The following is a 27500-nucleotide window of genomic DNA, read 5'->3' as shown; positions in this document are numbered from 1 at the left end:
GCGCGGGTGGAGAGGAGGAAGGGAGCTGGTGGAGAGGAGAAGGAGCAAGCAGGAGTGTGGGTTTCCCAGTCTGTGCCTACCCAACTTCCCTCCAGCTCTCCCTTTATTGTGGGTAGCGGCAGAAACCCAAGCTCTCTGAGGCTGCAGGAGCAGCCCTGCACTTCTTCTTTCTGGCCTGCTGTAGATTAGCTTTAAAAATAGAGCTGGGGGTTGAGGTGTGTGTGTGTGTGTGTCTGTGTGTGTGTGTGTGTGTGTGTGTGTGTGTGTGTGTGTGTGTGTGTGTTTGTGTGTGTGTGTGTGTGTGTGTGTGTGTGTGTGTGTGTGTGTGTGTGTGTTTGTGTGTGTGTGTGGATCCGGGCCACTCAAGAAGAGAGTAAGAAGTGTGGCTACGCAATTCCATTTTTTAGTTAATTGATTGAATTTTCTGTCAGTGTCAGATGGTGAAGGAGGCTTGAGGGGGTGGTAGTGGGTGCAGCTGAACTCTGTTTTTTAATCGGAAGTGCACAGGCTTGATGTTTAATGCATAAGCACAGACTGTCTCCCTCTCGTCCGTCCCCCTGTTGAAAAGCTGTGGGCAGGAGAGGTGCTTAGCCTCGTGAACTTCTCTTCAGCGGCATGATGCATCTGTGAAGCAAGTGGACTGCCTGTGCAAAATTTAATTAAACTTGTGTGTGTGTTGGCGGGATACGGTAATGGGATTGCGATGACTTTTCAGATGCCTGCTCCTTCGCCACGGTGCAGCGCGATTGCCAGCGGAAGTCATCTCCGAAGGTTATATTTTTAGTTTTAGTTATTTTTAGTTATTTTTCTCCATGACAGCGAGGCTCTGGCTTGTGTGTGTGTGTGTGTGTGTGTGTGTGTGTGTGTGTGTGTGTGTGTGTGTGTGTGTGTGTGTGTGTGTGTGCATGTGCTTCATAGGCTCCAGTTAATTGGCCTATTATTGGTGGGCCACAGGTGCTCTGTACCGATGGCTTTGAAGCACGATCGGAGCCGAGGAGTGGGAAAAATAGCATCAAATGTACCTTTTGGGCAAGTCCAGCTGTGCTCGCCTGGTTGGCCGGTGATTCATGCGTCTTCAAAAAAGCGCGGCGCATTACTGTTCGATTCAAGCATGTGTAATTCATCTGCTTTGAATGAGATTGTTAGGTAGACATCGCACGGCGAGTGCAGTAAAGCCTCTGATATGCGAGAGTGGTGTAAGACATGAACCATGAGTAATGGTGTGTTTCTTTTGGTAATCTTTCATTTCAGGCAAATCCAGAGCGCGCTCAGACGTCTTGGCACACGGCCTTCAAAAGCAGCGTAAACAGGCGCAAACAAAGCCGCACTGGCTTCCAGATGTTTGTCGGGAAGGAAGGAAGGAATTGGAATCATTGCTCAGGCACTTTAAACTTGGACCTTGATTTCTCAAGTGTTATTTAATTTTTATTGTGGTATTAAAAAAGACGGGTGAGGGAACAGAGTGCAGTCTCGCCATGGCTCGCCAAGTTCCCCCAGAATGGAACTCTGGTGGCTGGATTGAGTTTGCCGTGTAAAGCGATATTCCCGGCTGTCCTCCCCCCTGATGTTTTCACCATCGCTGGCTCCTTTTCAGCTGGATTCACTCCGATGACAGGATTTCCGTCTCGTCTCACTCCACGATTCATGATTACTCCCAGAAAAAAATAACACAAAGTGCAAAGTTTCCCCACTTCACCATTTGGTATTATTCTGCAGCGCAGCTTTGTGAAATTTAATATGGAAAACGAGCTGTGAGAGATTCATGTGATTTCTCTATTTGGAGCCTTCGTTCTTTTTTTTTTCAAAAACCTCCCTAAATTACTGGAAAATTCTCTTAAGACAGTTTGCCCTCTGAAACAAACCAAAAGGAATTAATGGTGGGAAAAATGTGGATACAGGAAAGAGGCGAAAAAGGCCACGTCAGAAGATATGAAATCAGGAAACTGATACACTTTCTCTGTCTGCTCGTCCCATTCCCAGTGCAGCGATTGTGTGCTAGATAGCGTTCCACCTGTTAGGTTGCTTCCAGACGACCTCTAACAATTTCCCCAAACACTCACTCTTCTGGGACTCTAATAATCCCCAACACACACACTCACACACACACACACACACACACATACACTCAGTCACCCCTGGATCTCCCCAGTCCTACAGTTCTGAACACATGTGTGGTGGGAGGCTTTTCAGAGTTAATGCCAGAGAGAGAGGGAGAACAAGAGAGAGAGGGAGAGAGTGAGAGAGGGCGAGAGAGAGAGAGAGAATGCGAGAGAGTGAAAGCGACAGAGAGAGAGAGAGAATGCGACAGAGAGAGAGAGAGAGCAAGAGAGAGAAAGGGGGACAACAAGAGAGAGAGGGAGAGTGCGAGCAAGCTAGAGAGGGAGAGAGGGCGAGAGAGAGAGAGAGAGAGAGTGCGAGAGAGCAAGAGAGAGAGCAAGAGAGAGAGCGAGAGAGAGAAAGAGATCAGAACAGCAGAGGCGGCCGTTGCAGCCGTGGCTTCCTGTCGATGGCCATGCGTGGAGCTAACTCTCCAGATCCGACGTCTCTATTAATCTCCACGCTTCACAGTGCCCACCTGCCCGCTCCCACTGAACAGCTCCATTATTAATACACCAACGCTCATGCTAACACCAGCGGCCGCATGAATAACCTCTCTCTTTACACAAGCTCATTGACTTTGATAAAACAGTCATTTTTTCTCAATAATTAACAGCAGGGGCTTTCTCCTCTCTCTCTCTCTCTCTCTCTCTCTCTCTCTCTCTCTCTCTCTCTCTCCCTCTCTCTCTCTCTCTCTCTCTCCCTCTCTCTCTTTCTCTTTCTCTTTCTCTCTCTCCCTCTCTCTCTCTTCTTCTTCGTCTTCATCTCCTATTCAAATGCCTTACCATCCCTTTAGTTTTAAAAGACCTGGCTGGAGAACCACCATTAGGTAGGTCATGAGATGTAGCTCGAATTAGAGGGGTGTGTGGTTGGGAGCGTGGTTGGGGAAGCATGCTTGCTTAGGTCACTTGTGTTTACCGGACGCAGTGCGATTAGAGCTACTCATTTTATCAAGCCCCCCCCCCCCCCCCCATGTGGGCCGCCTGAGGGCAGAGCGGTAAATGTGTGCAGCTAAATGAACGCTTTGGCCTCAAAGATGGATTTCCTTTGGCTTAGACTGTCGTCGTGATGGACGAGCGAGAGTTGCCGGGGGGCCGGGGGCCTTTCTCGACTCCCCACACAGCTTGCAGTAAGCAGCTCGCTCAGTGCTGGGCCTCGGAGAGTGCGCCAACTGTGCGCGAGGAACTGTCATGGGTGAAACCTCCCCCCCAAAACACTGATCTATCGCACGCCATGACCTGCGTAACTCTTCTACTGACACGTATTATTGAGATGATCGCGACCGCTTTGACAGGTTGGCACTTTCCCCATGTGCAGTTTTCATAACTTTTCTTTGCTGGCCAGATACTGGGAGAAGTTGGACACAGTACTGAGAAGCTGATGCATTCCTCTACGGCAGTCAACTGCTCCCTCCTTTCTTTTACAGCCTATCAAAGACTAAAAAGACTGCAAAATACAGGACACTGGCCATGCAGTCCTTGTTTTGTTGGCAGGTGCTTTGGCTTGGACACTGGGGGCGTGGACTGACCGCAGACGTTTGGTAGCAGGCCATGGCATTGATCTGCGGAGCCCTCTCTCATCCAGGTTGTCGTTCTCACTGAGCGTGTGCGTGACCAGTGCTGTCCCAGCTGGCGACGGCGTTGATTTGTGCGTAGGAGCGGCTCGCATCTGTGCTGCTTAATTGCCTCCGTCTTGGCCCGAAGCTTCCTCTGTGCGACACGACGCCTCCTCCGGATACACAAATCTGCCGCCGCGCAGTAACTCACCAGAGCTTCTGTCCCGCGCCTTGAAATATGTCCCCGTCCTCCTCCTCCTCGCTCCGTCTTCATCTGTCATCCGTAGTCAGGAGGCGAGAGAGAGCGTCGCAGCGTCCAGCCCAGCGGTCCAGTCCAGTCCTGCAGGGGAAGTGTTCATTCATTCTGAACCTTTTCTTCACTCCCCCTCCCTCTTAATCTCTCTTTTTCTGGCTTTGAGATAATCCCAGAAGCCGTTTAGCCGCCGACGGTCGGCTATCCCCCGCAGACGTGCCGGTGAGGTCGGGGAATGCTGGAGGTGGGGGCCGTTGTGTGTGCGCCCATGGCGGCAACTTTGTAAACATATGTTGTCATTTTCCATTCAGTCACAGATTGAAGGGATTTTAGGTGTTCCGTGGCGTTCCGTGGCGTTCCATGGCGTTCCGTGATGCTCCGTGGCACTGGCTGCATCCTCCCGACCGTGCCCGGCCATCTCTCAAGCTTATCAGCTCCCTTATGCTCTGTAAATATTGAGCCAACACCCATGGTATTTTAGCGATAACACACACACATACACACACACACACACACACATACACACAAACAGATGTCGTTTGTACAGTTCCCATAGCTCACCTTCAGCTAGAATACAGAAAGAAAAAAATCATATTACTGTATATACTTTCTTACTTTCTCTTCCTCACCACCTCATAACTCTACAGCTCAGTGTGATACTGGGACACATATATTAAAAAAAACAACCAGATGCTACTTTACGCAACACTCTCGGCCCGTCAGCGAGATGGCTCTTGTTAGCCAGCCATGGCAGCGGCCTGGAAGGAAACCCGGTTTGAAAGCCTCAGTCCGCACACTGAGATCGGTTACTGTAGCGACCACAACAGAGAGGAAAGGGCCCCTTTTTTTGTATTTGTGTATTTTTAGTCTTACACTGATCTCTGTCCAAGACCCCCTTTTTTCTTTCTTTCTTTTTCTCTTTTTCTCCTTTTCTCTCTTTCTTTGAGCTCGTTGCTGCTCTTCATCCTGGACTCAGGTGAAGGCGGTTTTGATGCTGGTTGCCAGGCTTTCTCCCAGCAGGGAGGAGAGGCACTGATTCCTCTTCATCACAAAGCACACAGATCCAACCCACAGGCCCCACAACCCCCAACCCACACACACACACACACACCCCACACACAGGCCCCCAAGCAACCGCTCTCCTGCCCCCGCGACTCCTGGATGCTGATCAAGATGCCGCTTCGCCAAGGATCCTCTGGCTGTCGTCCCTGAGCCCGGCAGAGCCTCCTCCTCCTGCTGTTGCTGTCGCCACTGCCGCCACCGCCAAGCACTGCTACTGCTACTGCTGTCGCTGCACAGAAACAAGGGAGGAAAAGTTCAGTTTTGAAAAAGTAAAAGTTAGCAACAGACGTCAGCAGCACTTTGCTTTTGAAAAGCCAAGTGTGTTTGTGTGTGTGTGTGTGTGTGTGATGAGCATATGTCTGTGTTTTGTGCAGTGCCCTTGAATGCTGACACGTGCTTATTAAGCCAAATGAATGGGAGGAGAAGAGCTCTGAGGAGATGACAATTAATCTACTTCCCCATCTATTCTGACATGTACATACATATGCGCAGAGGGATTTCAGTAGAGGGGACAGCAGAGGTGGCAGAGGATGACCAGAGGTATTTATAGCGCTGGGCTGGAAGGAGAGGAGAGGAGACGAGAGGAGAGGGGGAGAGGAGACTGAGGAGAGGAGAGGAGAGGTGGAGAGGAGGGGAGAGGAGAGGAGAGGACAAGGAGAGCAGAGGAGGGTGTCATTATTTGTGAGAGGAGACAGCGATGACGTCTCTCATCCACAGGGGATTACAGAAGAGGCCGCCTGCTTTTCTCCTCATCTCCTCTCCTCGCTCTCTCCTCTCCTCTCTCTTTTTCATGCTTCTATCTCTCCATCCCCCCCCCCTCTCATGGGCTCCTGGATGACATTCTCAGGGCATGAAGGCAAAGCGCTGATAAAATATCTCCTAAAAATGTCCCCACTCCATGGGGCTTCCATATCAAAAACTTCTGTTAAATGGAAATGTACTCTTTTCTCTCTCTCTTCTCTCTTCCTCTGTCTCTCTTTGACTTCCCTTTCTCTTTTTTTCTCTCTCTGTTCTCTCTCTCCCTCTCTATCCTCCCTGACCTTTCTCCATCTCTCCCTCTCCCCTCTCTCTCTCTCTCTCTCTCTCCACCGCCCTCACTCCCTCCCTCCTTTTCGGTGAGGTGAGCCCCGTGTCCACTGAAAGCTGTTATTTTGATGTTAATATGCCATCTTGGAATCATATGGGAATGGGAACTGATCTGAGAATCTTAATCTGGGAAAGGTGGTCCATCATTCCACCACCATGTGCCCTTGGGAATAACAGTGACAGCAAGCTTCTGTTATGCATCTGTGAATAGGGGCCGGAAGATTCCTATCTTCGGGAAGGACAAGGGAAAGCTCTCTTCCTTCCCTGTGTGGATTAAAAGCCTTTTGCCCCAATGATGCCCCTCAGGATTGTTAGATGTGCCTTTTAACACCCCAAGTGGTTGGAATTACTTTAAGTCTTTTAATGGTGATCTGATTTGAGAAACTTAACTTTGTTACTGCATCTGCAGAAGATGGATGTTGTCTCTTGCCTGGTTGCCCAGGGATACCTAGTTGCTATGTTAGCTGCAGGAAACTGTGAAATAACCTTAAACGGTTTAAATGGCAGAGTGCCATTTGCATGAAATGATCGTTATGTGGATGATATTACAGTTGTCTCAATTTATTTACAGAAATTACATTTCGAAAAAGCTGCAGGCACTCAGAATACCGTTGCAGCCTGGCTTCTCACCCCCCAAATACATAAGTTAAAGTTTTAAAAGTCTCTTTTTTCTCTTTTTCCACCCCTACTCCCTCTCTCTCTCTCGTTCTATCTTTCTATCTTTCTCTCCCTCCCTCCGTCCCTCTGCAGGTGTGGGCCAGTAACTTCCTGCCTAACGAGCCGGGATTGGCCGACGGCTGTCAGAGGGACTTCCTGCGGAAGCACGGTGAGCCCATGCTGGTGCAGTACGCCCGCCAGGAGGCCCAGAGAAAGGTAACAGGTCAAAGGTCACGCTGGAACGCAGTGCCGGTCTCTGGTGTAGAATGCGATGGGGGTCATTGTGGATGGGTGAAGAGTGTAAAATGGCTTAGAACATGACCTAGCCAAACATAATCAAAGATAGGAACTCTCCGTTTTATAAATATTGATACGAGGATTCATTAAAGAATTGTGGCTGTAAAGGCCTGTGAATGTTGTTGCATGTACCAAAGTGTAAGATGCAAAACACAGTGAAATAGTGAAACATCCTTTAAACTGAATGTATCAGATGGGGTCCCAGAGTTAGGAAATGGGAAGTGATGTCACGAGGTACAGTCCCCAGGAGAGCTTCTATCAGGGATAAACCGCACCACTTCCTCTGGTGTTCAACAGACTCACATTTGTTGAGATATCTGATTATTGATAGCAACAGGCTCCCAGACTCACACTTACACACACACTCACACACACACACACTCACGCACATGCACATGCACACACACACACACACAAGCTCACTCACACACACACTCACACTCACATACACACACACTGGTGATGTGCAGTGCTAGAGAACCTTTCACTCGAGAATGACTAGACACACTGGCACGTACGTGTGAATGTCCACCTATTCACAGGTTTGGGTCCACGGGAGATGGATGACCTTTAGAGTCTGATAAAGCACTTCACAGACAGTGATCACAGAGAAGACAGTGTTACTAGTACTGTAACTGCACTGGACACGACCCCCAGAATACCAAGCAAGCAGCATCAGGCAGGACACGCAAGACGCGCAAGTTTCATTGCTTTCATTAGCCTGTCTATGCAGCTCATTGTTCATAAGCATGAGACACGCAAGTTTCACTGCTTTCATTAGAATGAGACACGCAAGTTTCACTGCTTCCATTAGCACGAGACACGCAAGTTTCACTGCTTCCATTAGCATGTCTATGCAGCTCATTGTCCATATGAGACATGCAAGTTTCACTGCTTTCATTAGCCTGTCTATGCAGCTCATTGTCCATAAGCATGAGAAACGCAGTCTGAAAAGTCACAAACTCCAATTCCCAGCTGCCACCACTGTGCCCTTGAGCAGGACCCACAAGACCCCAAGCTGCTCCAGTGAACTTGATCTGTGAGTCGCTTTGGATTAAATAAAGATCAGATACGACACAGATAAAGATAGAGACCTGTGAGGCCCATACAGTGTTGAGTAGAGACGTCCCACATTTCACACACACACACACACACACACACACACACACATACACACACAGCCCATGCACTGTTGAGTAGTGACGTCGCACATTTCACTGGTATCATTACCATCTCATATTCTGACTGGTCCAAAATGACCAGTTGCATTCTGACTGTTGCTAGCTGCTAGTCTGTTCCTCCGCTGCTCAGGAAGCTCGTGGTGAACGTTACGTTTGATCGCTGAACACCACCATCGTTCGTTCGCCCGCCCATGACCCCCACTGACCCCCGCTGCTCTCGACACACACTCCAGCTCTGTGAACGCCAGTCCCTCTCCTCGTGATGTCACTCACGCAGCGCTGCTATTAGCGCTGGACGTCCCTGTGGCATTGATACCATACATGAGGTCGCTGTCATCAGCCAGAGAGATAAGCGCTTGTCCTTGTCCACCCTGTCGGCGGCGCTGGCTGGACATGTTTGCAGAGCGGATGATGGTGTCTTCTCTGCTTGGCCTGAATGGTTCGCTCTAACACCTCACAGATTTCTCCTGAGGGGGAGATGTGTTTGTTGATGTGTGTGGGTCATGTGTCTTAGGATGTGTGAGAGGCGTGTGTGTGTGTGTGTGTGTGTGTGTGTGTGTGTGTGTGTACATTAACCCATTTGTGAAAGAGGCTGGTGTGTGTGTGTGTGTGTGTGTGTGTGTGTGTGCATTGACGTTTTTATGAGGGGCAGGTGGGTGTATGTGTATTTGTGTTTGTTGGCAGGGGGCAGGTGGGTGTATGTGTAGTTGTGTTTGTTGGCAGGGGGCAGCCTTATCGCTGTCCTCCCACGGCTCTGTTGAGATGGACTGCTGTGGACAGAGGTGGTTTACCGGCACTCTGTGTGCTCTCCGTAATGTGGCCCACCGCACATCCACCCAGCGGGAGCTCTGACGATGAGGGGGAGTCTGCCCAACACACAGCACCGAGCACAGCAGAGCAACGCAGAAGAGAGTCTTACTGGCTCTTCCCCCTGGTTGTTTTCCACCACACATTTGTGGAGAAAGTGAGGCAACCGGAAAACCAGGCCATTATCATAATGGGCAGAAATGGCTTTAAACTCTGTTAAATCTCTTGGAAGAGAACAGACAGAAAAGTCTGCTCATTGGTATGTAAAACAACAGCTTTGTCACATAAAAATGGGGAGAGAGCAAAAAAAAAAAGAAATGTTTTTCCCGCGACGATCTGGCTGCAAGCCAAAAGAACTGGTTTGTTAAACTTGAGTTTGGGATGAAATAGCCGGGTTCTTGCGAGCGAGTCATTTGGAAGTCTTGGAGGAGTTTGAAAGACTTGCAGGTGTTGCCGTGAGTCTGTATTGAAATCAGACGAGAGACACACAGGGGTAGTGAGCTGAGGCTCACCTGATGGCCAGGTGTGCTCATGGGAAACATTTTGAATGCTTTTGAGTTACATCTATCAGGCTATCTGTAGCAGTACAACACTTTCACAAATCTGTGAGTGAGTATATTTATTTATGTTCTTGGATACATTTTCAGAGTTATTACCCGGAAGGAATGGAGGAATGAAATCAGATTAGATGTTGTTGACTAAAACTCACACACAATCTGGCAGGCATTAGAGACACTGTTAGTTCAACCGCATCAGTGCGGTGTGCTGGTTGGGTGGGGGGGGGGGGGGGGGGGTGGAAGGGGCACTGAAGGAAAAGAAATCCAAAACAGAAACCAGCATTCTGGAAACACCAAACGTATAGCCAGCCACATTTAATGCGTCGTGGAGGTGGTGGTTTGGGGTGGTATGGTTCAGGGACTGCAGCAAGTCAGAGCTTAAAAGAAGCAGGCATTCTGTAAATAAAACCTCGTTGTTACATAGTTCATAACTACCACGATAAGGACTCTCACTTCATTACAGCACAGCACAGCAGCATTGCAATATTACAGTATCATGAAAAAGTTTAATAAGTCAAAGTTGGGGAGGTCGGCTGGAAGCGGTCCCAGACCCCGCAGGGCTTCCAAGGGGCTTAGTCCGTCTCGGCTGCTCGCCTTAATAACCCTGCTGCTGATTTCTTATTTCTGTTTAAGACATTGAATCATTGACATGCACAACAGTAGCAGGCGGTATTGTTTAAAGTCGACCCCAAACCCCACCCCCCAACCTAACCCCGTGGTGGCTTGCATATGAGCTGGCTAATATTAAATATGCTCTTTTCATGCTGGGGCTTTCTGTGGCTCCTATTTCGTATTCCATCTGAGGAGGAGGGATGGTTTTCGCGATCAGGCCGTGAGCGTTGCCCCCTTGTGCCCCACACAGCCCCCACGACCGTGCGGTGCGGGTGGTTGCGAGCGAGGCGCACGTCTGTAGGCGCTGTGTGGAAAGAGGTGCAGGACGTGGCTAGCATATCCCGCATTGATCTGAATAGTGCAGGAGCCTCCGCCACGCGTGGGGATGAGGCGCTATCGCTAAAGCTGGCGAGTATTTTTCCCCATAGCTTAGTCAGCTCGTATTGACTGGTTATATTGTTTGTCATGCTTCAAGGGCACCTGCATTAAGTATAAGGTGCTAAATACAAAATGGTTATCTGAAGCGGTGTAAAATGCTATTAGTATCGACTGAGTTCTGACTGAACTTGGAAGTTGCGTTCATGACCTTATTTTTCAGTATATTTGTGAATATATATGAGAGACGAAGTAAAAAACAGCAAAACGAGAGAGACAGGGAAAGAGTGAGGGAGAGAGAGAGAGAAAGAGATGAGTGTGACAGACAGTGTGACAGAGAGAGAGAGAGAGAGAGAGAGAGAGAGATGAGCGAGAGAAAGACATGAGAGAGACAGAAAGAAGAGAGAAATGGATGAAAGAGAGAGAGAGAGCAAGAGAAAGAATGAGAGAGAAACAGAAAGAGAGTGCGAGAAACAGAAGATAGAAAGCGAGGTGGTGGCATGACTCTCTGCTCTGGTCCCCTTGGCTTCATTGGCGCCATTATCTGCAATGAAATCTCAGGTCAGTGCTACGGGGGCTAGCAGAGCATTTGAATTCTGCTGACCCTTCCTCCCTTAAATGCATTCTCCTCCGCCTGTGTGCCAGCAAGATTGGAACAGAGCGCAACACAACGAGCCCAACCTACGGTGGGAATCCATCAAACTCTCCTCCTGTGTGTGTGTGTGTTTGTGCGTGTGTGAGTGTGTGAATGTGTATGTGTGTGTATGTATGCGCGTGTGTGTGTGAGTGTGTATGAATGTGAGTGTGTGTGTGTGTGTGTGTGTGTGTGTGTGTGGTGTGTGTGTGTCGCTTGGCTGATGGAGCCTAACGGAGGTGTGTGTCGATGGGTCAGGACAGTCACGTCACATTCACGGCTCGCTCCAAGTGGACGACGTCCAGTTCTTGTCTGGGAGCGGTTGGCTCGCTCCGCTCCCCTCACTGACCCCGATGCGGCGCCAGCATCTCTTTCACACCTCGGCTCGGCCACAGCGGCGATGACAGGCCTCCGTTCGGCCACAATCTGTCACTGCCGTCTCGACTCTTGGCCGCAGGAGCGCGTCACGCCTTTTTAGCCACGGCCAGATCAGAGTCACGGCCAGCGGCCATCTGCAGTCCCCTGCCTTGTCTTGCCTCACCTCACCTCGTTCCGTCTCGCCTGCCGGAGTTTGATCGCATGGTTCAGGCTGGTCCGGCGCGGTCCGGTTTTATCCTGCTCACACTCTCAGGCGCTAGTTGATACAGTCTTCCAGTGTTTGGTTCCCTCTTCCAGTGTCAGTTGCTGGCTTACCCAGAATGCCGCCGTTCCACTGCCACACGCTGAGCAAACGTCTCGTAGCCCTGCGGCTGAATGGGTGACACAGCTGGTGAACACTGTTTGATCACACCACAAACACACACACACACACACATCCACACACACAAGCACACAACCACACACACGCACACACACACACACACACACACACACACACACACACACACACACACACGCACACACACACACTTGATACAAACAAGCCCACACTCTCTCACTCTCACTCTCCCTTTCACTCTCTCACTCTATCGATCTCTCTTTGCCTCTTATCCTCTTTCTGTTTGTCTCTGTTGATTTCTCTCCCTCTTTTTCTCCATGTTTCTCTTCCTCCATCTCTCTCCTTCTCTGTTGTTTCTCTGACTTGGAAAGTGGAAAGTGGGCAATGGTCCGGGTGTGGGCAGCAGAAGTGTCCGAGGCCAGAGGGCGGAGAGTGAGCGGCGTGAGGGCGAGAGCCCAAATGCTTTGTGACAGGACGTGGGGAGCGCTGAGGGGAGGGGCCAGAGACGAGGTCGAGCTGGGGGCCCGCTGTGGCCCTTTATGTCCCACACACCCCGGGAACAGCTCCGATCTGCCAACACTGCAGAGAGGGACACACACACACACACACACACACACACACACAGACACACACAGACACACACACATACACACACACACACAGACACACATACATACACACACACAGACACACATACATACACACACACAGAGACACACACACACACACACACACACACACACACACACACACAGACACACATACATACACACACACAACACAACACACACACAAATGGGTGCATACACACCTCACAGCAGCTATCTACACACACATGCTCACACTTGAAAGCTCACACACTCAAGTGCAAATGTACACACAAACGTGCAAACACAAACAATCTCATAAATACACTCACACAGACTTTGTATACTGTACACATTTATTACTTTTATTACAAGTAAGCACACACACACACACACACGCACACGCACACACACACACACACATTTTCTTTCACACACATGCACACACACACACACACACACACACACACACACACACACACACACACACACACACACACACACGCACACACACACACACGCACACACATTTTCTTTCACACACATGCACACTCGCCTTCCTAAATAGGCCTTTCTTTTTTGGGGGCTTTTTCACTCCTCTTATTAATAATGAACCGAATCAAGCTAAGCCGCAGGCTGTGTTGTGATGCCCTCGCTGGAGAATCACAATATGAACCAGTGGCACACCCCCGTGAAAGAGACACACACACACACACACACCCATGAACGAGACACCAGCACTCTCTCTCGGCGGGCCCTTCACATTCATACATTTCAATGAGCGTTCACAAAGCCTGACTGCAACTTTGATTTTCTCTCCATCAGTGAGGATGAGGGCAACGAGTTTGTTCTTCCTCAAGAGCGTTTGCCGTGGCTAATAATCGGCAAGGCTCCTTCTCCTTGGCCCTGAACATTCGCAGAGGCATGGATTTCAGTCAAGCTGTTTTTCTCATTTGCTGGATCCGCACCGAAAGAATCTGACTCCGTACACCCGATCATGACCATGTCCAGAATCAGACGCTGTCTAGACAGACATTATCTCACCTGCGTGAACGTGAGATTTCATTTGAAATCGCGTTTCATGTTTTTATGAAGCATCATCATCATCATCACCATCAACCGTTGTTTAGTGAAGATTGACTGAGCATTAAGCTCTTTCACAGCAATGTCAACGTTCAGAAATTGAAAAGAAAAAGTAAAAACAGTATATAATCACAGCAGCAATAAAAATAATTAAATTATGTTGTCAAATCATGACTGTCGCTGCCGTAGCACTATTGAGAGGGCATTGCTCTGCCAAGCACATGATGAATTGGGGCAGCCGTGGCCTACTGGTTAGCGCTTCGGACTTCCGGACTTCGGGCTACCGGAGGGTTGCCGGTTCGAACTCTGACCAGTAGGCACGGCTGAAGTGCCCTTGAGCAAGGCACCTAACCCCTCACTGCTCCCTGAGCGCCGCTGTTGTTGCAGGCAGCTCACTGCGCTGGGATTAGTGTGTGCTTCACCTCACTATGTGTTCACTGTGTGCTTTTCTCTGAGTGTTTTTCACAGATTCACAGATTGGGATAAATGCAGAGACCAAATTTCCCTCACAGGATCAAAAGAGTACATACTATACTATACTTAAGAAGGTTACCCATAACAAACAATAAATATGATAAAAACAAGAAATAGGGGGGAAGCAAGCAAATACACAAGCATATACAGATCATGAAACATGCAAGCAGACATTAAAATTGGTCTACGAGGGGGCACGCTGTGGCGCAACAGGCTACAGCACCCATACCATGCACCCATACCATGCCCACGGGGACCCAGGTTCGAATCCGACCTGCGGTCATGTCCCGATCCCACCCCATCTCTCTCTCTCCCACTCAGCTCCCGTCTATCTTCCTTGTCCTATCCAAATACAGGCAAAAAAATAACGAGAATAATTGGTCTATGGACACATTCTGGTCTAATCTGAAAACCTCTTGTAATTTGTTCCATATTTGCTGCAAGAAATTGAAAGGCAATTTACCAGGCTCAGTATTGTTCTGTGGAGTTTCAAGGGACACATTGTGAGCATGCTTTATGACAAATGATTTTCACTTTTAGTTAAAGTGTAACTCCGGAGCGAAAACAACAGTACCTACAGTAGGGTCTATTTACGTTAGTTAACAACTTTAGACTTTTGACAGAGAACAAATTTGCGTTGGTGGTGTTTTGAGTAAGACCGTTTATTTTCAGTATCACTGAATGGGCTTACAGTGATGCTAACTGGGAAAGGTGCCTCTTCACATGTCTTATAAGCAACAACAAGACAAATAATATTTTATTTTTTTCATTTTAGTTTATTTATACAAATAATAATACATTATGTATGTAGCTACTCAGTATTGATCTGAAGGGTTCCAATGGATATAAACTCTGAGATGTATGACAAATGGCAAGCAATTCCCTATAAACAAACAAGCAAACAAAAATACAAATAATGAAGGATACAGTTACTAAATTCGACATGACAATGTTTGTCAAGGTAGCTGATTTCACTGTCATCGTGAGTGGGCAGAAAATGGAGATGTCGTGTCCCCAGGACTTCTCAGCACACCAGTGGGAAACCTGAACCAGACTTCATCTGTCTAGTTTGTCTAGTTCCTGAGAAACTCATGGACTCTCCTTCCGTCTGCGTCTGGCGTCTGATTTAGTTTGGTGTCTAATTTGCACCGGCGCTTCGAGTCCTGACGTGGCCTGTCGGACAGGCTTTGGAATTAGCAACCATCTGCCAGAGAGCTGGGTGCACGGCCCCTGCCAGTCTTATACCCGTTTACTGGCATCACGTCTTAATTGGTGATGGTGCGTGTGGCTGAGGGGTGTGTGTGGGTGTGTGGGTGTGTGAGGGGGGGGAGGGTGATGGAGAGGGTGCGTTGGGGGAACAGACGGGGGGTAAGGGCTGGAATGAGTGCCACCAGGTGCCCCGCGAGGTTAATGAACATTTTAATATCACTGATATGAGATGATCCACGGGCTAGCCTGCCGCTTCCCGCACAGCCTGGTGGGAAAAGCCGTTTCCACCAAATTGCTTTTTGCGACCCGCTCAGGGGGATCCGTAAAATTTCACCTCCCCTTGTCGGTGCGGAGCGGTGCGGAGCGCGAGACCAAAATGAGGAATAACTGCGCTGTTATGTTTTGTTATGTAGCCGTTCTCCAGTAATCTGCAGCTGGGCCCACCAGACCTTTATTCATTTTTTATTTTTTATTTTATTGAGCAGCTGAGTCATGGAAACAATTGCATTAGTAGAGAGAAGCACCTCGTTCGCTCTTTATTGTGGATTTTGTGTTGTGTGTGTGTGTGTGTGTGTGTGTCACATTTGGCCTTTATTGTGTTTGGAGCTCCAATGTGAATGACAATTAAATGTGAAATATCTAATCTCACACACTTAGTGTCGAGAAAGGACTGAGTCAGGAGAAAATAAAAAACACCATTAAAAGCAAAATAATAAAAAAAAACATGCTTAAGGACTTACTCAACGACCTTGGTGGAGTTTGTACTCTGTTTTGTGGGGGCAAGTGCTTGGTGGTGACTGATTGGTGTTTGAAAATGCACAAACTATTTTTTTTAGATTTATCTGCAGTGGCCAAACATGAATAGCCTTTGGCCTGACTCCTGAGTTCTGTACCACAGATATAGTGGCTTAGAAATGATTTTCTCCCAAAATGGAGTTTTTTCGCACTCTCTCTCTCTCTCTTTATTTCTTTCTCTCTCCCTCTCTTTCTTTCTTTCTTTCTCTTTCTCTCTCCCTCTCTCTCTCGCTCTCTCTCCCTCCCTCCCTCTCTCTATGTGTGTGTAAGCCTTATCTTCATATGCTGTGGCCAACTCTCCCTTGCTGTCAGTTTGTCATGTCTGCAAGGCAACATCTTGCCAGTTTGTTTGTTTGCTTGCATGGGTATGAGCTGGCTTGGCTGAGCAGGGGAGGGCAGCTTGTCAGTGGGTGCTAGCACCAGGGCAGTCTGCTGATAGCCTTATGCTACATAAGATGTGCAGCCTAAACAGTTGGGCTGAAGTCTGTTAAATATCAGCTATTTTCCCCCTCTTCCCTTCCCCTATGTTTGTGTGGTAATAGGCCACAGTGGGACTGTAGTCATACGAGCTCGTTTTCTCTCTCTCTCTCTCTCTCTCTCTCTCTCTCTCTCTCTCTCTTGTTCACTTCATTAGAGCTAATTATGAAAGCTGCGTTGCATCGGCAAGGTGTTGTGATAATTGTAGCCGTGGTGTTTTTACAAGGCTGTGCACATCAAGAGCACATGGAGATTCGCAGGTGGGTAAAGCTACACTGCCGTTAAAAAAAAAAAAAAAAAAAAAAAATGACGTCTGGCGCAGATGGAGCCGGGAGGATGAGGAGGAGCGAATGTTTCTGGCCGGACTCGTCCAGCACAGAGTCCACAGGCCTCTCTCCCACAACAGAAACACCCAAACCGCCACTGCTTTACTGGGGTTTACGGGCCGGAGATTTGACCTCTGGAAGAGGAAAAGCTGGGTCGTAAAATCCGATAGTCCCTATTTGTTTGCATTTACTGTCTGGTATGGAAGTCAGTTAGGTCAGCCGTGCTCGTAGGAGTAAGGCTGAGTGCGTGTTTTAGAGGAAAGTATTTAAACACACACTAATGTAGTGTCTGCATTACTCTGTGTAGAAAGCGATGCGATGGTTTGGCAGTGACTTGGCTTGGATCTGTGAGAGCACAGGGAAGAACATGTAGGAGGAGGGAAGAAAAACAATACTGCATTCCACGCCAGCAGCACAAACATGGCGGACAGTACTGCTGCTGATTGCTGTGGAAGTGTAAAACGCTGCGCTGACAAACTTAAAAAACAACAAAAAAAAACCCTTTTTAAAGTAAAAGTTGGACGTTCTCACAGGCCTGAAGCAGAGCAGGTTTCCTTCGCCGTCACACACACCATTACTCGAGAACCTTTTTTTTTTCTCTCTTCCTCTGCTACTGATGAAAGGGACGAAGGGCAGAGTTGACTTCTTGCTCGCTGCTGTGTTTGGCTGGAGAACAAAGTGTTTTTTTTATTCAAGTGTTTTGAATGTATTTTGAGTGCATCACGGGCTCTCACATGTCCACTTGAGCGCTTTACTCACCGCTAAACGAGTCTGGAAAGTGAGCCGGCGTAGCCGCGGACTTGAAAAGGGCACCTGGGGAGGCGACTTTGATGATGATGATGACAGGAGCGTTTCGGCATCTCTTGAATGTGCTGCTGCTGCCTGCGCCAGCCAGGGTGTTACATTAGAAGAGAGGGAGGAGAGAAGGGGAAAAAATGAAAGAGGAGAAGGAGTGAAAGGAAGAAAAATGGGGAACGGGTGATGAGGGGGAATGAAAGCCATCTGTAAATGTGCTAGTTGGAGAAGAGGTTGTCAGCCGAGGTGTCCAGACTTGTCACTCCTGTCGTCTTTTCGCTCTACCTCCCTCCCTCTCTCTCTCTCTCTCTCTCTCTCCTCCTCTCTATCTCTCTCTCTCCCTCTCGCTCTCTCTCTCTCTCTCCCTCTCGCACTCTCTCTCTCTCTCCCTGCCTCTCCCTCCCACTCTCCCTCTCTCTCTGTCTGTCTCTCCCTCTCTCCATCTGTCTCTCCCTCTCTCTCCTTCTCCTTCTCTCTCTCTGTCTCTTTCCCTCTCTCCATCTGTCATCTGTCTCTTTCTCCCTCTCCTTCTCCCTTCTTCTCTCTCCCTCTCTCTCTGTCTCTCCTTCTCTCTCTGTCCTTCCCTTCCTTTCCCTCTCTCTCTCTCTCTCCTTCCCTTCCTTTCTCTCTCGCTCTCTCCATCTCTCTCCCTCTCCATCTCTCCCTGTATCCACCTCCTGTGTGGCGCCGGTGGAGGACCACTGAGCTCCATTCTCTTGCAGCCAAACGCGATTGCAACTGTGACTTCCAGCCTTGCCAACTCCGAGTTGTCACGGCAACAACAGTGAAGGGAAGCTGATAGGCGAGCGGACAAGGTGTCATGAATCTGTCCGCCTGGCCCGGCCCTCTGTCCTTCTTAGACACGGACCGGACAGACAGGAAGTATGTGACGTGAACTGTCTTTCTCACACTTCTCCGATTCTCAAAATAGATCAGACAACAACCTTGGGGTCTAGGTGAACACAGTGATAGATTGAGCCCTGTATATCATTATTTGGGATCATATATTTGGGATATCATTTGGGGTAGCATAAAAATATCTTGCAATACACCGACGGAATCTTGTTAGGGGTTCTTGTGTGCCGTTATGTTGCTGTGGGGCATAGTTGAAGCCTCGGCATCAAAGGTCGACAGAAAGGTCACATGAATGGTGTGGATTGATGCTTCATAACCTTTTTTTTCATTTGAAACAGATTTAGATGGAAGAGAAGATCTAATCCCAAAGCAGCTCACTCACTCACATACAGTACACACACACACACACACACACACACACACAGAAAGCATTTCCACCATCTGTTTCGATGAAGAAGAAAAAGTGTGTGTCGGAGAGAGACGCCAACAATTTCAAACTGCTGCTGGGATTCTTGTTTATTTTTGTTGGGCTTTAATCAGCAATCCCCGCATGCTCATTACTGAGATGTATGGGCTGTGCTCACCAAAAATGTGGACGACAAGATTTTTTTTTTCCTTCCATTTTCTTTTCTTTTTGTTTTTGAAACACAAACTGCAACATCAACACCAAGAACGCTTGCATGCGCAGACTCCACTAAACGGACTCAATCGTCTTCAGTTTGCTGAGGCTGTGGAAACCTCTCATTCATGTTCACCAGGTGTTCTATCCTTTCAAATGCAAATTGAAGTCTGTGTGGGATCGGCTGTCCACTCCCGAGACGTGTATGAACTGTATTTGTATGTGCACTCCCAAGACGTGTATGAACTGTATTTGTATGTGCACTCCCAAGACGTATATGAAGTGTCCGACTCACTTCGATGTTCACGCCTCGGAAACAGCACCGTCAGCAGACAGCTTAATTGTGGGAGGTCTAAACCACAGGACTGACTTCAAAATGGCACATACAGACTCAAAGGTCAAAGGTCACAGGTCACAGGTCAGCAGCAGCAGCGGTGCTCCGGCATGAATGCCGTCGTGCATGTCAATAGCCCCTTCATGCCCAGTCTGATGTAATGCAATGTGATCTAACGTACAGACCATACAGAGGAACCACGTTTCCCCAATCTCCCAGTCTGGTGCAGAGCGGTAACAAGTGACAATTCCCACAGCCAAATTTGCCACTATAAGACTGATTAGACATGACATGGCAGATTTTGTGTTGTTGATGCTAATTAGTGTTCCAGATAATTTGCTGTTGTTTCTTGGCATATTTCTCCAGAGGATGTTCTCCTCTGCCATAATTTAATCTCGTCGCTCTCACCTCCTGTAATTTCTGATTTATTAATTTTTCGACGTGGGCTCAGAGCAAGGAGGCCTGGCTTGTTTTTTTGGGGGTTTTGGGTTGGGAGTTGCGAGCATCCAATTGAAAACAATCAGCATTGTTTCATTGCATATAATTTACAGTTAATGCAGATTGAATGCTCTGTCCAACTTTTTAAATTCTCCTAACGGACGGGTTTGTATCCTTAGCCAAGCTCATTTAAACCGAATCCTATGAAACGGCACACTCACACACACACACACACATACACACACATACACACACACACACATACACACTTACAGATAAACTCCTGCGCACATGCATTCTAGCCATCCGGAGAATGCTCAGTAGCGGCGCAGGAAACTGATACCCAAACACGGCTTCTTCCAATTTCCCTAAGACCCGCGGGAGAGGAGACGTGTTTAAACACAGGAGGAAGCCAAGGGCGAGAGCGCGGCGGCGAGCTGGAACGCTGCGAGCCGGCCTTGTAGATCATCATCGCAATCCTCACTCCGCGGTGTCTGATCAAAGTTAGCCTCGTTTCCCAAAGATTTCCCCAACCATTTAAAAACACGTTAGCAGCTCTCGCCGCCTTGGCTGTCCTTACACACACACACACACACACACACACACACACACACACACACACACACACACACACACAGAGGAATCTGGGATTGCCAAAAAAAAAAAAGTGAAAAAAAGAAAACGACTGCTCCTCACGAGGGGAGAAAAGAAAGGCAAGTGAGACAGATTGAAGATTAGAGCAATGTTGCTCACAAAGATCAGCCAATCAGTTCTGCTCGATTGACAGAGAACCAAGCCCCCTTCCTCCCTGTGGGACTTTCCCTTTGAGACCTCTCCAGGTGTCCGAGGCAAACAAAATGGCCTCCAATGGCTGGACAGGCCACCGGGGGTGCAGAGAGAGAGAGAGAGGGAGAGAGAGAAAGGCGTCTTGCGGCCATCTCCCAGAGATGACATATTTCTTGCTTTCGCCTGCTTGCTCTCGCTTGTTTGTGCTTGAGTGAGGTGGCCATATTATGTTGGTGGTTTGTGTCTGTAGTTGTGTTAGTGATTTGGGCTTAACAGAGGTGTCTGTGATTGTGGCAGTGTGTGTGTTGTGGTTGTGGTGGTGTGTTTGGCTGTGGTGGTGTTCGTGTGGTTGTGTCAGCGTTCTTGTCGAAGTTTGTGTTGGTGTTTGTGGTGGTGTTTGTGTAGTGTATTGTGTTTGCGTCAGCGGTTGTGTCGGTGTTCGTGTAAGTGGTTGTGGTTGTGGTGGTATTTATGTCTGTGTTTGTGTCGATGGCTGTGTAGTTGATTGTGTCGGTGTTTGTGTAGTCAGTTGTGCCAGTGGTTGTGCCGGCAGTTGTGTCAGTACATAGTCGGTAACACTTTACTTGACAGTATCGACATAAGAGTGACATCACACTGTCATGAACACATGACACCGTCATGACACATGAACCCTAACCCTAATCCTAACCCTAACTTGTTATGACAAAAAAACCGAATGACACTTAATGACAGAAGCGTTATGTCATAAATGTTTATGACTTGTTTATGACATGTTCATGACAATGTCATGTCACTCTTATGTTGATACTGTCAAGTAAAGTGTAACCATATAGTCCCCTCAGCTCTCTCTCGCTGGTGTCACCTCAACACGCCTCCGCCTGCATGATGGAGTAAGACATCCTGCCTCTCCTCTCCTCTCCTCTCCTATCCTCTCCTCTCCGCTCTGCTCCTCTCCTCTCCTCTCCCCTCATCTCATCCTCTGGCTTATTGGCTGAATATCTCCCCTCTTTCAGAACTCTCTCTGTCTCCTCAGCACAGAATACTCACACAGAAAGCCTTTCCACCCTTCTCTTCTATTTACTTTCTCTCTCTCTCTCTCTCTCTCTCTCTCTCCTGCTCTCTCTCTTCTGTCTCACTCAATCTATCTGATGCTCTATTTGTGCTTCCTTTTTGTGTTCTGTCTCACTTAGTCTCTCCCTTTTCTCTTTCTGTCTCTCTTTCTCTCTCTCCTTTCTCTCTCTCTCTCTCTCTCTCTCTCTCTTCTCTCTCTCTCTCTCTCTCTCTCTCTCTCTCTCTCTCTCTCTCTCTCTCTCTCTCTCTCTCCTACTGTTTAGCTGCTAACCTGAATTGAAAGTGAGTGGGGAAAAGGAAAGTATGTTGTCAGAATTGCATTAGCATTTTGTATGCGTGGCAAACTACCTGCATAGTTCAGATTCTGCAAAACATCCCCTCCATAATGTGCTTGCTACTATCAGCTGTGTGCTGCTTTGTGTGTGGACGTGCACAACCTCAGCATTGTGTGTGTGTGTGTTTGTGTGTGTGTGTGTGTGTGTGTGTGTGTGTGTGTGTGTGTGTGTGTGTGTGTGTGTGTGTGTGTGTGTGTGTGTGTGTGTGGGGTGGGCTGCCAATGAAAAGGATTTAAAGATGAGGTGACTTTTGAGGTGCTGGGGGTAATTCAGTGATCAGCTAGTCCCACTCTCACACCTCGCCAACACACACCCATCACACACACACACACACACACACACACACACACACACACACACACACACACACAGTACGAACACACACTCTCTCTCTCAGGCTCATACACACATTTGAAAACATCCATCACTGATCCACTTCCATCCGTCCAGTCCCCCCCTCACTGGCCACTGTGCTGTAACTGCAGCTGCAGCTGACTTAGACAGACACACAGACGGAGGAGGACAGATGCTCTCTCCTCTCTCTTTTTGCCCCCCTTCCTCCTTTTCTCTCTCTCTCCCTCCTCTATCTCTCTCTCTCTCTCTCTACCTCTCTCTCTCTCTCTCTTTCCCTGCCTCTCTCTCTCTCTGTCTCTCTCCCTTTCTATCTCTCTCAATTCAGTTTCAATTTCAATTTCTATTTAAAGGCTTTATTGAGATAACAATAAGGATTGTCAAAGCACATAAATCAAAATTGGTGTGATAATGCAATCAATTATTAGTAGCCAGATTACAATGGGCAGTTGAAATTTAGTAATGGTTTTATGAATTGCATAAAGCACCTCACGAGCTTTGTCTTGGAATATATTCATGCCAGATATGTAACTGCCAGAGTTATTTATAAATATCCCTTAATACATGTATGACACATGCACTGTACATCTACATGGTTATATGTTCCAATGCCTAGTGCAAAATTATACAGATTAGCATATTTTCAGTAAATATCCTATATATAATTAGATTAGATTAGATTAGATTCAACTTTATTGACATTAAGCTGAGTACAGGTACAGAGCCAAAGAAATGCCATCCAACCAGAAGTGCAAAGAAGCATTAAATACCAAAGTGCAGGTTGAGTACAGTATTATGTGCAGTTATGTAGGCGATAGAAAAAGAGTATGTACAACAGTGTATAGTTAGATAAATACAGGTTTTCCAGATGACATGGGCAAGGACTATAGAGAGTTATGTACAGAGAGTATAAATAGACATTCTATATAAGTTATATATATTTACAGTACATATAATATACACATCTAAATTGCACAGGTTTATGGGCAGGTTATGGAATATAAAAAAATAAATATATTGTGTAGTTTTGGGTGTTAGCAGTGCAAGGGCTTTGATGAAACAGTACAGGAGTAAATGTAATGTAAATACACAGGTAAACAGTGCAGTGCAGTCAATGTAAACAGGTAAGTGCAGAAGTAAAAAGTAAACAGGTAAACAAGTAAACAGCTAAAGTGCAGATGCTAGACAGGAGGTGCAGTTTTGTTCAGCAGTGTTACAGCCTCTGGAAATCAGCATGGTAGAATATCTACATGGTGCCTAGTGAAAATTTAAACATATTTTTCAGTAAATGTCTTATATATAATGGTTTTGATATAATGATAAGAACTTGCAGTATTGATGTAAAGCTTTGTTGCAGTCTCTCTTCTGGTGGCTATAGCAATACCAAATAATCAGTCCATGTGCAGATTCATTTTCAACTGCAGATTCAACACTGAGGCTAGTTCATATAGATATTTAATAAAGTGGGACTAAGGCTACAGCCTTGTCAAATGGCAAAATCTTGTGTAAAGAATCCTGTTGTTTTATTTCCTATTCAGATGCTGCATTTATTGTTTGTGTACATTATGTTTTTAGATTGTATATTTTGCCACCAATCCGACTTTCTAGAAGTTTCAGGAATAGCGCTCTATGCCAGATGTTATCAAAGACCCTTTTAAAATCAACAAAGCATGCAAATAGTTTTTGTTGTTGTTTTTTTGGAGTTGTGTTTGTTTATTAGGGCCTGCAAAGTGTAAATGTTGTCAGATATCCGGTGCTTTGGTAAGAAGCCAGTTTGTCTTTTGCTAAAGTTATGTTAGTATGCAATATTGCAACACATCTTTCCTAAGTTGCTTCTGATGCAAGTGCCTCGATAATTGTTTGGTTCAAATGTATCTCTAGATTTGAACAGGTGATAAGACCTTTGTTCCAGATAGGAGGGAAGTATCCACGTTCCAGTGCCAAAGATAAACTTTATTGTGGCCTCTTGCTGCAACACGTTGCTGTTATTTTTAACATCCCTGAGGATTTACTGTAAACCCCGCTTGCTTTTCCTGTTTTAATTTTTTTAAGGAGACGGGGATGTCTAGAGGATTTTGATCAAACAACTGTTTTTTTTCTTTCAAAAATTTTTTTTTCAAACAACTGTTGTTTTCTGATTATTGCAAGCTGTTCAGGTTATAGTTGACATTTTTAATTAATGTTTGAGGTATCTTCGGTTTTAGATGTATTTAGATTCTTCCAACTTTTTCTTGGTTTGTAATAATGTTTTAGAATTGTTTAGTTCATGCTGATAGTTCATTATTTGTTCAGTGTTCTCAGGATTTCAGTGTTTGCTGATAGATAGACATCTCAACTTTCCTGGATTTTCTGCTTTCCTGGATACGTCTTTATAACTGTATTCTCTTTCGATTTTGTGACTAATTAAATGAATAGGGTATTGACAGGCCATATTTTCATTCCGTTCATAATGCAGGAAAGTTTTGATCATGGATTCAGTTTTCTTAACATGTAATGCAGCTTCATAATCAACGGTACTAGATTATATCCATCTTCCGTAATTATCGTTATTTTTCCACCTGTGTGAATACTCTAAACTTTTCAGTTGATTAGGTTCTCTGATTGCTTTGTTTAATTCTCTTATTTCTAAGTGCATTGTTATTTTGCTGTAGTCTAAAAATGGTGTTAGAGAGCTGACTGAGAATGCTCAAATATAGTCTTGTTCAACGTTTGTAATGACATAGTCTACAACACCGTTGCCAAGAAGAGAATTGTAGAGGTACTTTGCCCAAACAAATCCCTCCAAATCAGACCATTCCCGCTCTCTGTCTCTCTCTCTCTGCCTCTCTCTCTCTCTCTCTCTCTGCCAAAGTCTGATAGTGCAGACCACCTGAGGGAGCGAATCATCTGGCAGCATTGCGGAGCAGTTTATGATGCGTGCCTTGTTAGTTCTCCCCTGCTTCCCAGCTTAAGCCGTCATCTGTTTATATACCATTAGTCGCTCTCATATTTCTTCTGCGTTCAGCCGTACTGCCACTATGGATGTGACGCTTTTGATTCTTTTTTTTTTTTTTCGTCTGAATTTGTTCCCCATACTCTGCTAGACAGGAACATTGCCAGTTAACGCTAAATAAGAAGCCTGAGGCCCTAATCGAATAGATTTCGCACCATGAGGTCTAAAACGCAACAAAGAGGGGGATTGCATATGGTCGCCTAATCGAAAATAAATTGAACAATAATTTAAGCCTAGAAATAATGTTAGCAAATTGCTACTTATGCAAGGTTATGCAACAACAGCACTCTCCAGACAGTGAATGAAAGGCTCCTGCAGCCTTTCATTAATTCAGGCCTTAATCCTCTATAGAAATTCAGACAGAAGAATTTGAATATTTGTTGTATTTTACTGCACATTGCTCACGCACTGTAGACCAGTCATAAACACATTTGTCCCATTTGAGAATATTGCCTAATGTCTCTCTGTATAGTGGCAATGAGGATGAGGAATGACCTCAGTTTGTCTGTCCACAAATGATAAGTAAGGGATAATTCCATAAAGGATGCACTTCGTTTTCTTTATTCTTTAGAACAGAGGTGATTTGTTTCAGCCTGGGCTGTTCGTCTGATCCGGAGTGGATCTGTTTTAGCCTGGGCTGTTCGTCTGATCCGGAGTGGATCTGTTTTAGCCTGGGCTGTTTGTCTGATCCGGAGTTTCAGTTTTAGTCTGAGCTGCTCAGAGGAGAAGAGAAGAGGCTCAGAGGAGAAGAGAAGAAGAGATTTGAGAGAGTGGGAACAGAGAGCTGAATCAGGAGAGGAGGAGGAGGGAAGACAAAGAGGAGAGGAAGAGGAGAGGAAGAGGAGAGGAACGTTAGGAAGAAATGAGAGATACAGTGGAGACAGAAATATACATTATTTAGTGCAGGACAGGTTCTAGTTTTCAAACCAAAATCATGTTTTAATTCCATTTCATACCAAGTGTGTGTGTGTGTGTGTGTGTGTGTGTGTGTGTGTGTGTTAGTATATGTTCGTATATGTTCATATGATACATCTTGCTTCAATAGTCATTTCACTTTATGAAGACTTATGTTTAAAGTAGCCAAGAGGACTGAGGCCATCTTTCTCTGTTGTAGTCAGTTCAATGTTTGAATACTGCTCAGTTGGTTAGCCCCTACAGTAAGAGAACACACACACACACACACACACACACACACACACACACACACACACACACCTGTATCCTGTCAGAGTTGGTCCACAGCCAAGGGTTAAAGAGGGTCACATCTCATTTAGTGCGGAATGGGTCTTATCTTAGCCCTGATTGGCTGCGGTCCATCCTCCGTTCCTGCTTCCCTCATCGTATGGCGCCCAGCCTGCGGTACCCTGGTCCTCCAGCATTGAAGTCCTGCTGTTTTCCAGAACATTCTCACTCATGCTCGGCGACTCAAGCACCACTGAAGTCTCCTAGATAGAAAACACACTGAACACACGCATGCACACACAAACACACACTCACGCACGCACACACATACACACACATTACCCACATAGTCACCATACACAAACAGATACACACCACACACATGCATACTTGGGTAAATACACACATGCACAAACTAAACACAAACACACACACTCACACACACATACTGGTACACACCCAAAAACATCCTCACAATAAGGGAAAATATGTGTGTTTGGCGAAAAGTCTCTTTTAGAGGTAAAGTGGCCTAGATGAAATCAGAGATAGTCTGTGATGTACGCACGCACGGACGCACACACACACACACACACACACACACACACACACACACACACACACACACACACACACACACACACACACACACACACACAGTTGGATTGTTGTTCCTTTGGAGGCAAAACCTGCCTTCCTGATGGATGTGTTTTACCCCAACTGGTCTGGAGATGAGACGGGCAAATTATCCCTGCCGTTCCAGCGCTGGGATCCATTTTAGAAAAGTGTGTCAGGGAGTCGGAGAGGTTTTAGCCGTGCGGCGGCGTTGTGTGTGTGTGTGTGCGGTTCTCGAGCGGAGCGGAGCAGAATGGAGAGGGGCTTGGCTTCTGTGCGGGGAGAGCTTTAATATCTCTTTGTTAT

The 27500-nt window shown here is 46.8% G+C and overlaps 1 protein-coding gene across 1 annotated transcript in view; it reads left to right on the top strand.

Moving 5' to 3' along the window:
* galt (galactose-1-phosphate uridylyltransferase) overlaps positions 1 to 27500 on the top strand; it is an 87222-nt gene that overhangs the window by 19496 nt on the left and 40226 nt on the right. The window contains exon 7 of the mRNA XM_048258725.1: positions 6804 to 6926. Coding sequence (XP_048114682.1) covers positions 6804 to 6926 — 123 coding nt within the window. The remainder of the gene's footprint in view (positions 1 to 6803; positions 6927 to 27500) is intronic.

This window comes from Alosa alosa, chromosome 12 (genome assembly GCF_017589495.1).
Source record: "Alosa alosa isolate M-15738 ecotype Scorff River chromosome 12, AALO_Geno_1.1, whole genome shotgun sequence".
NCBI lineage: Eukaryota > Metazoa > Chordata > Actinopteri > Clupeiformes > Clupeidae > Alosa > Alosa alosa.
Note: the sequence above shows the minus strand (reverse complement) of the source record. Positions and strands in the feature narration are given on the sequence as shown.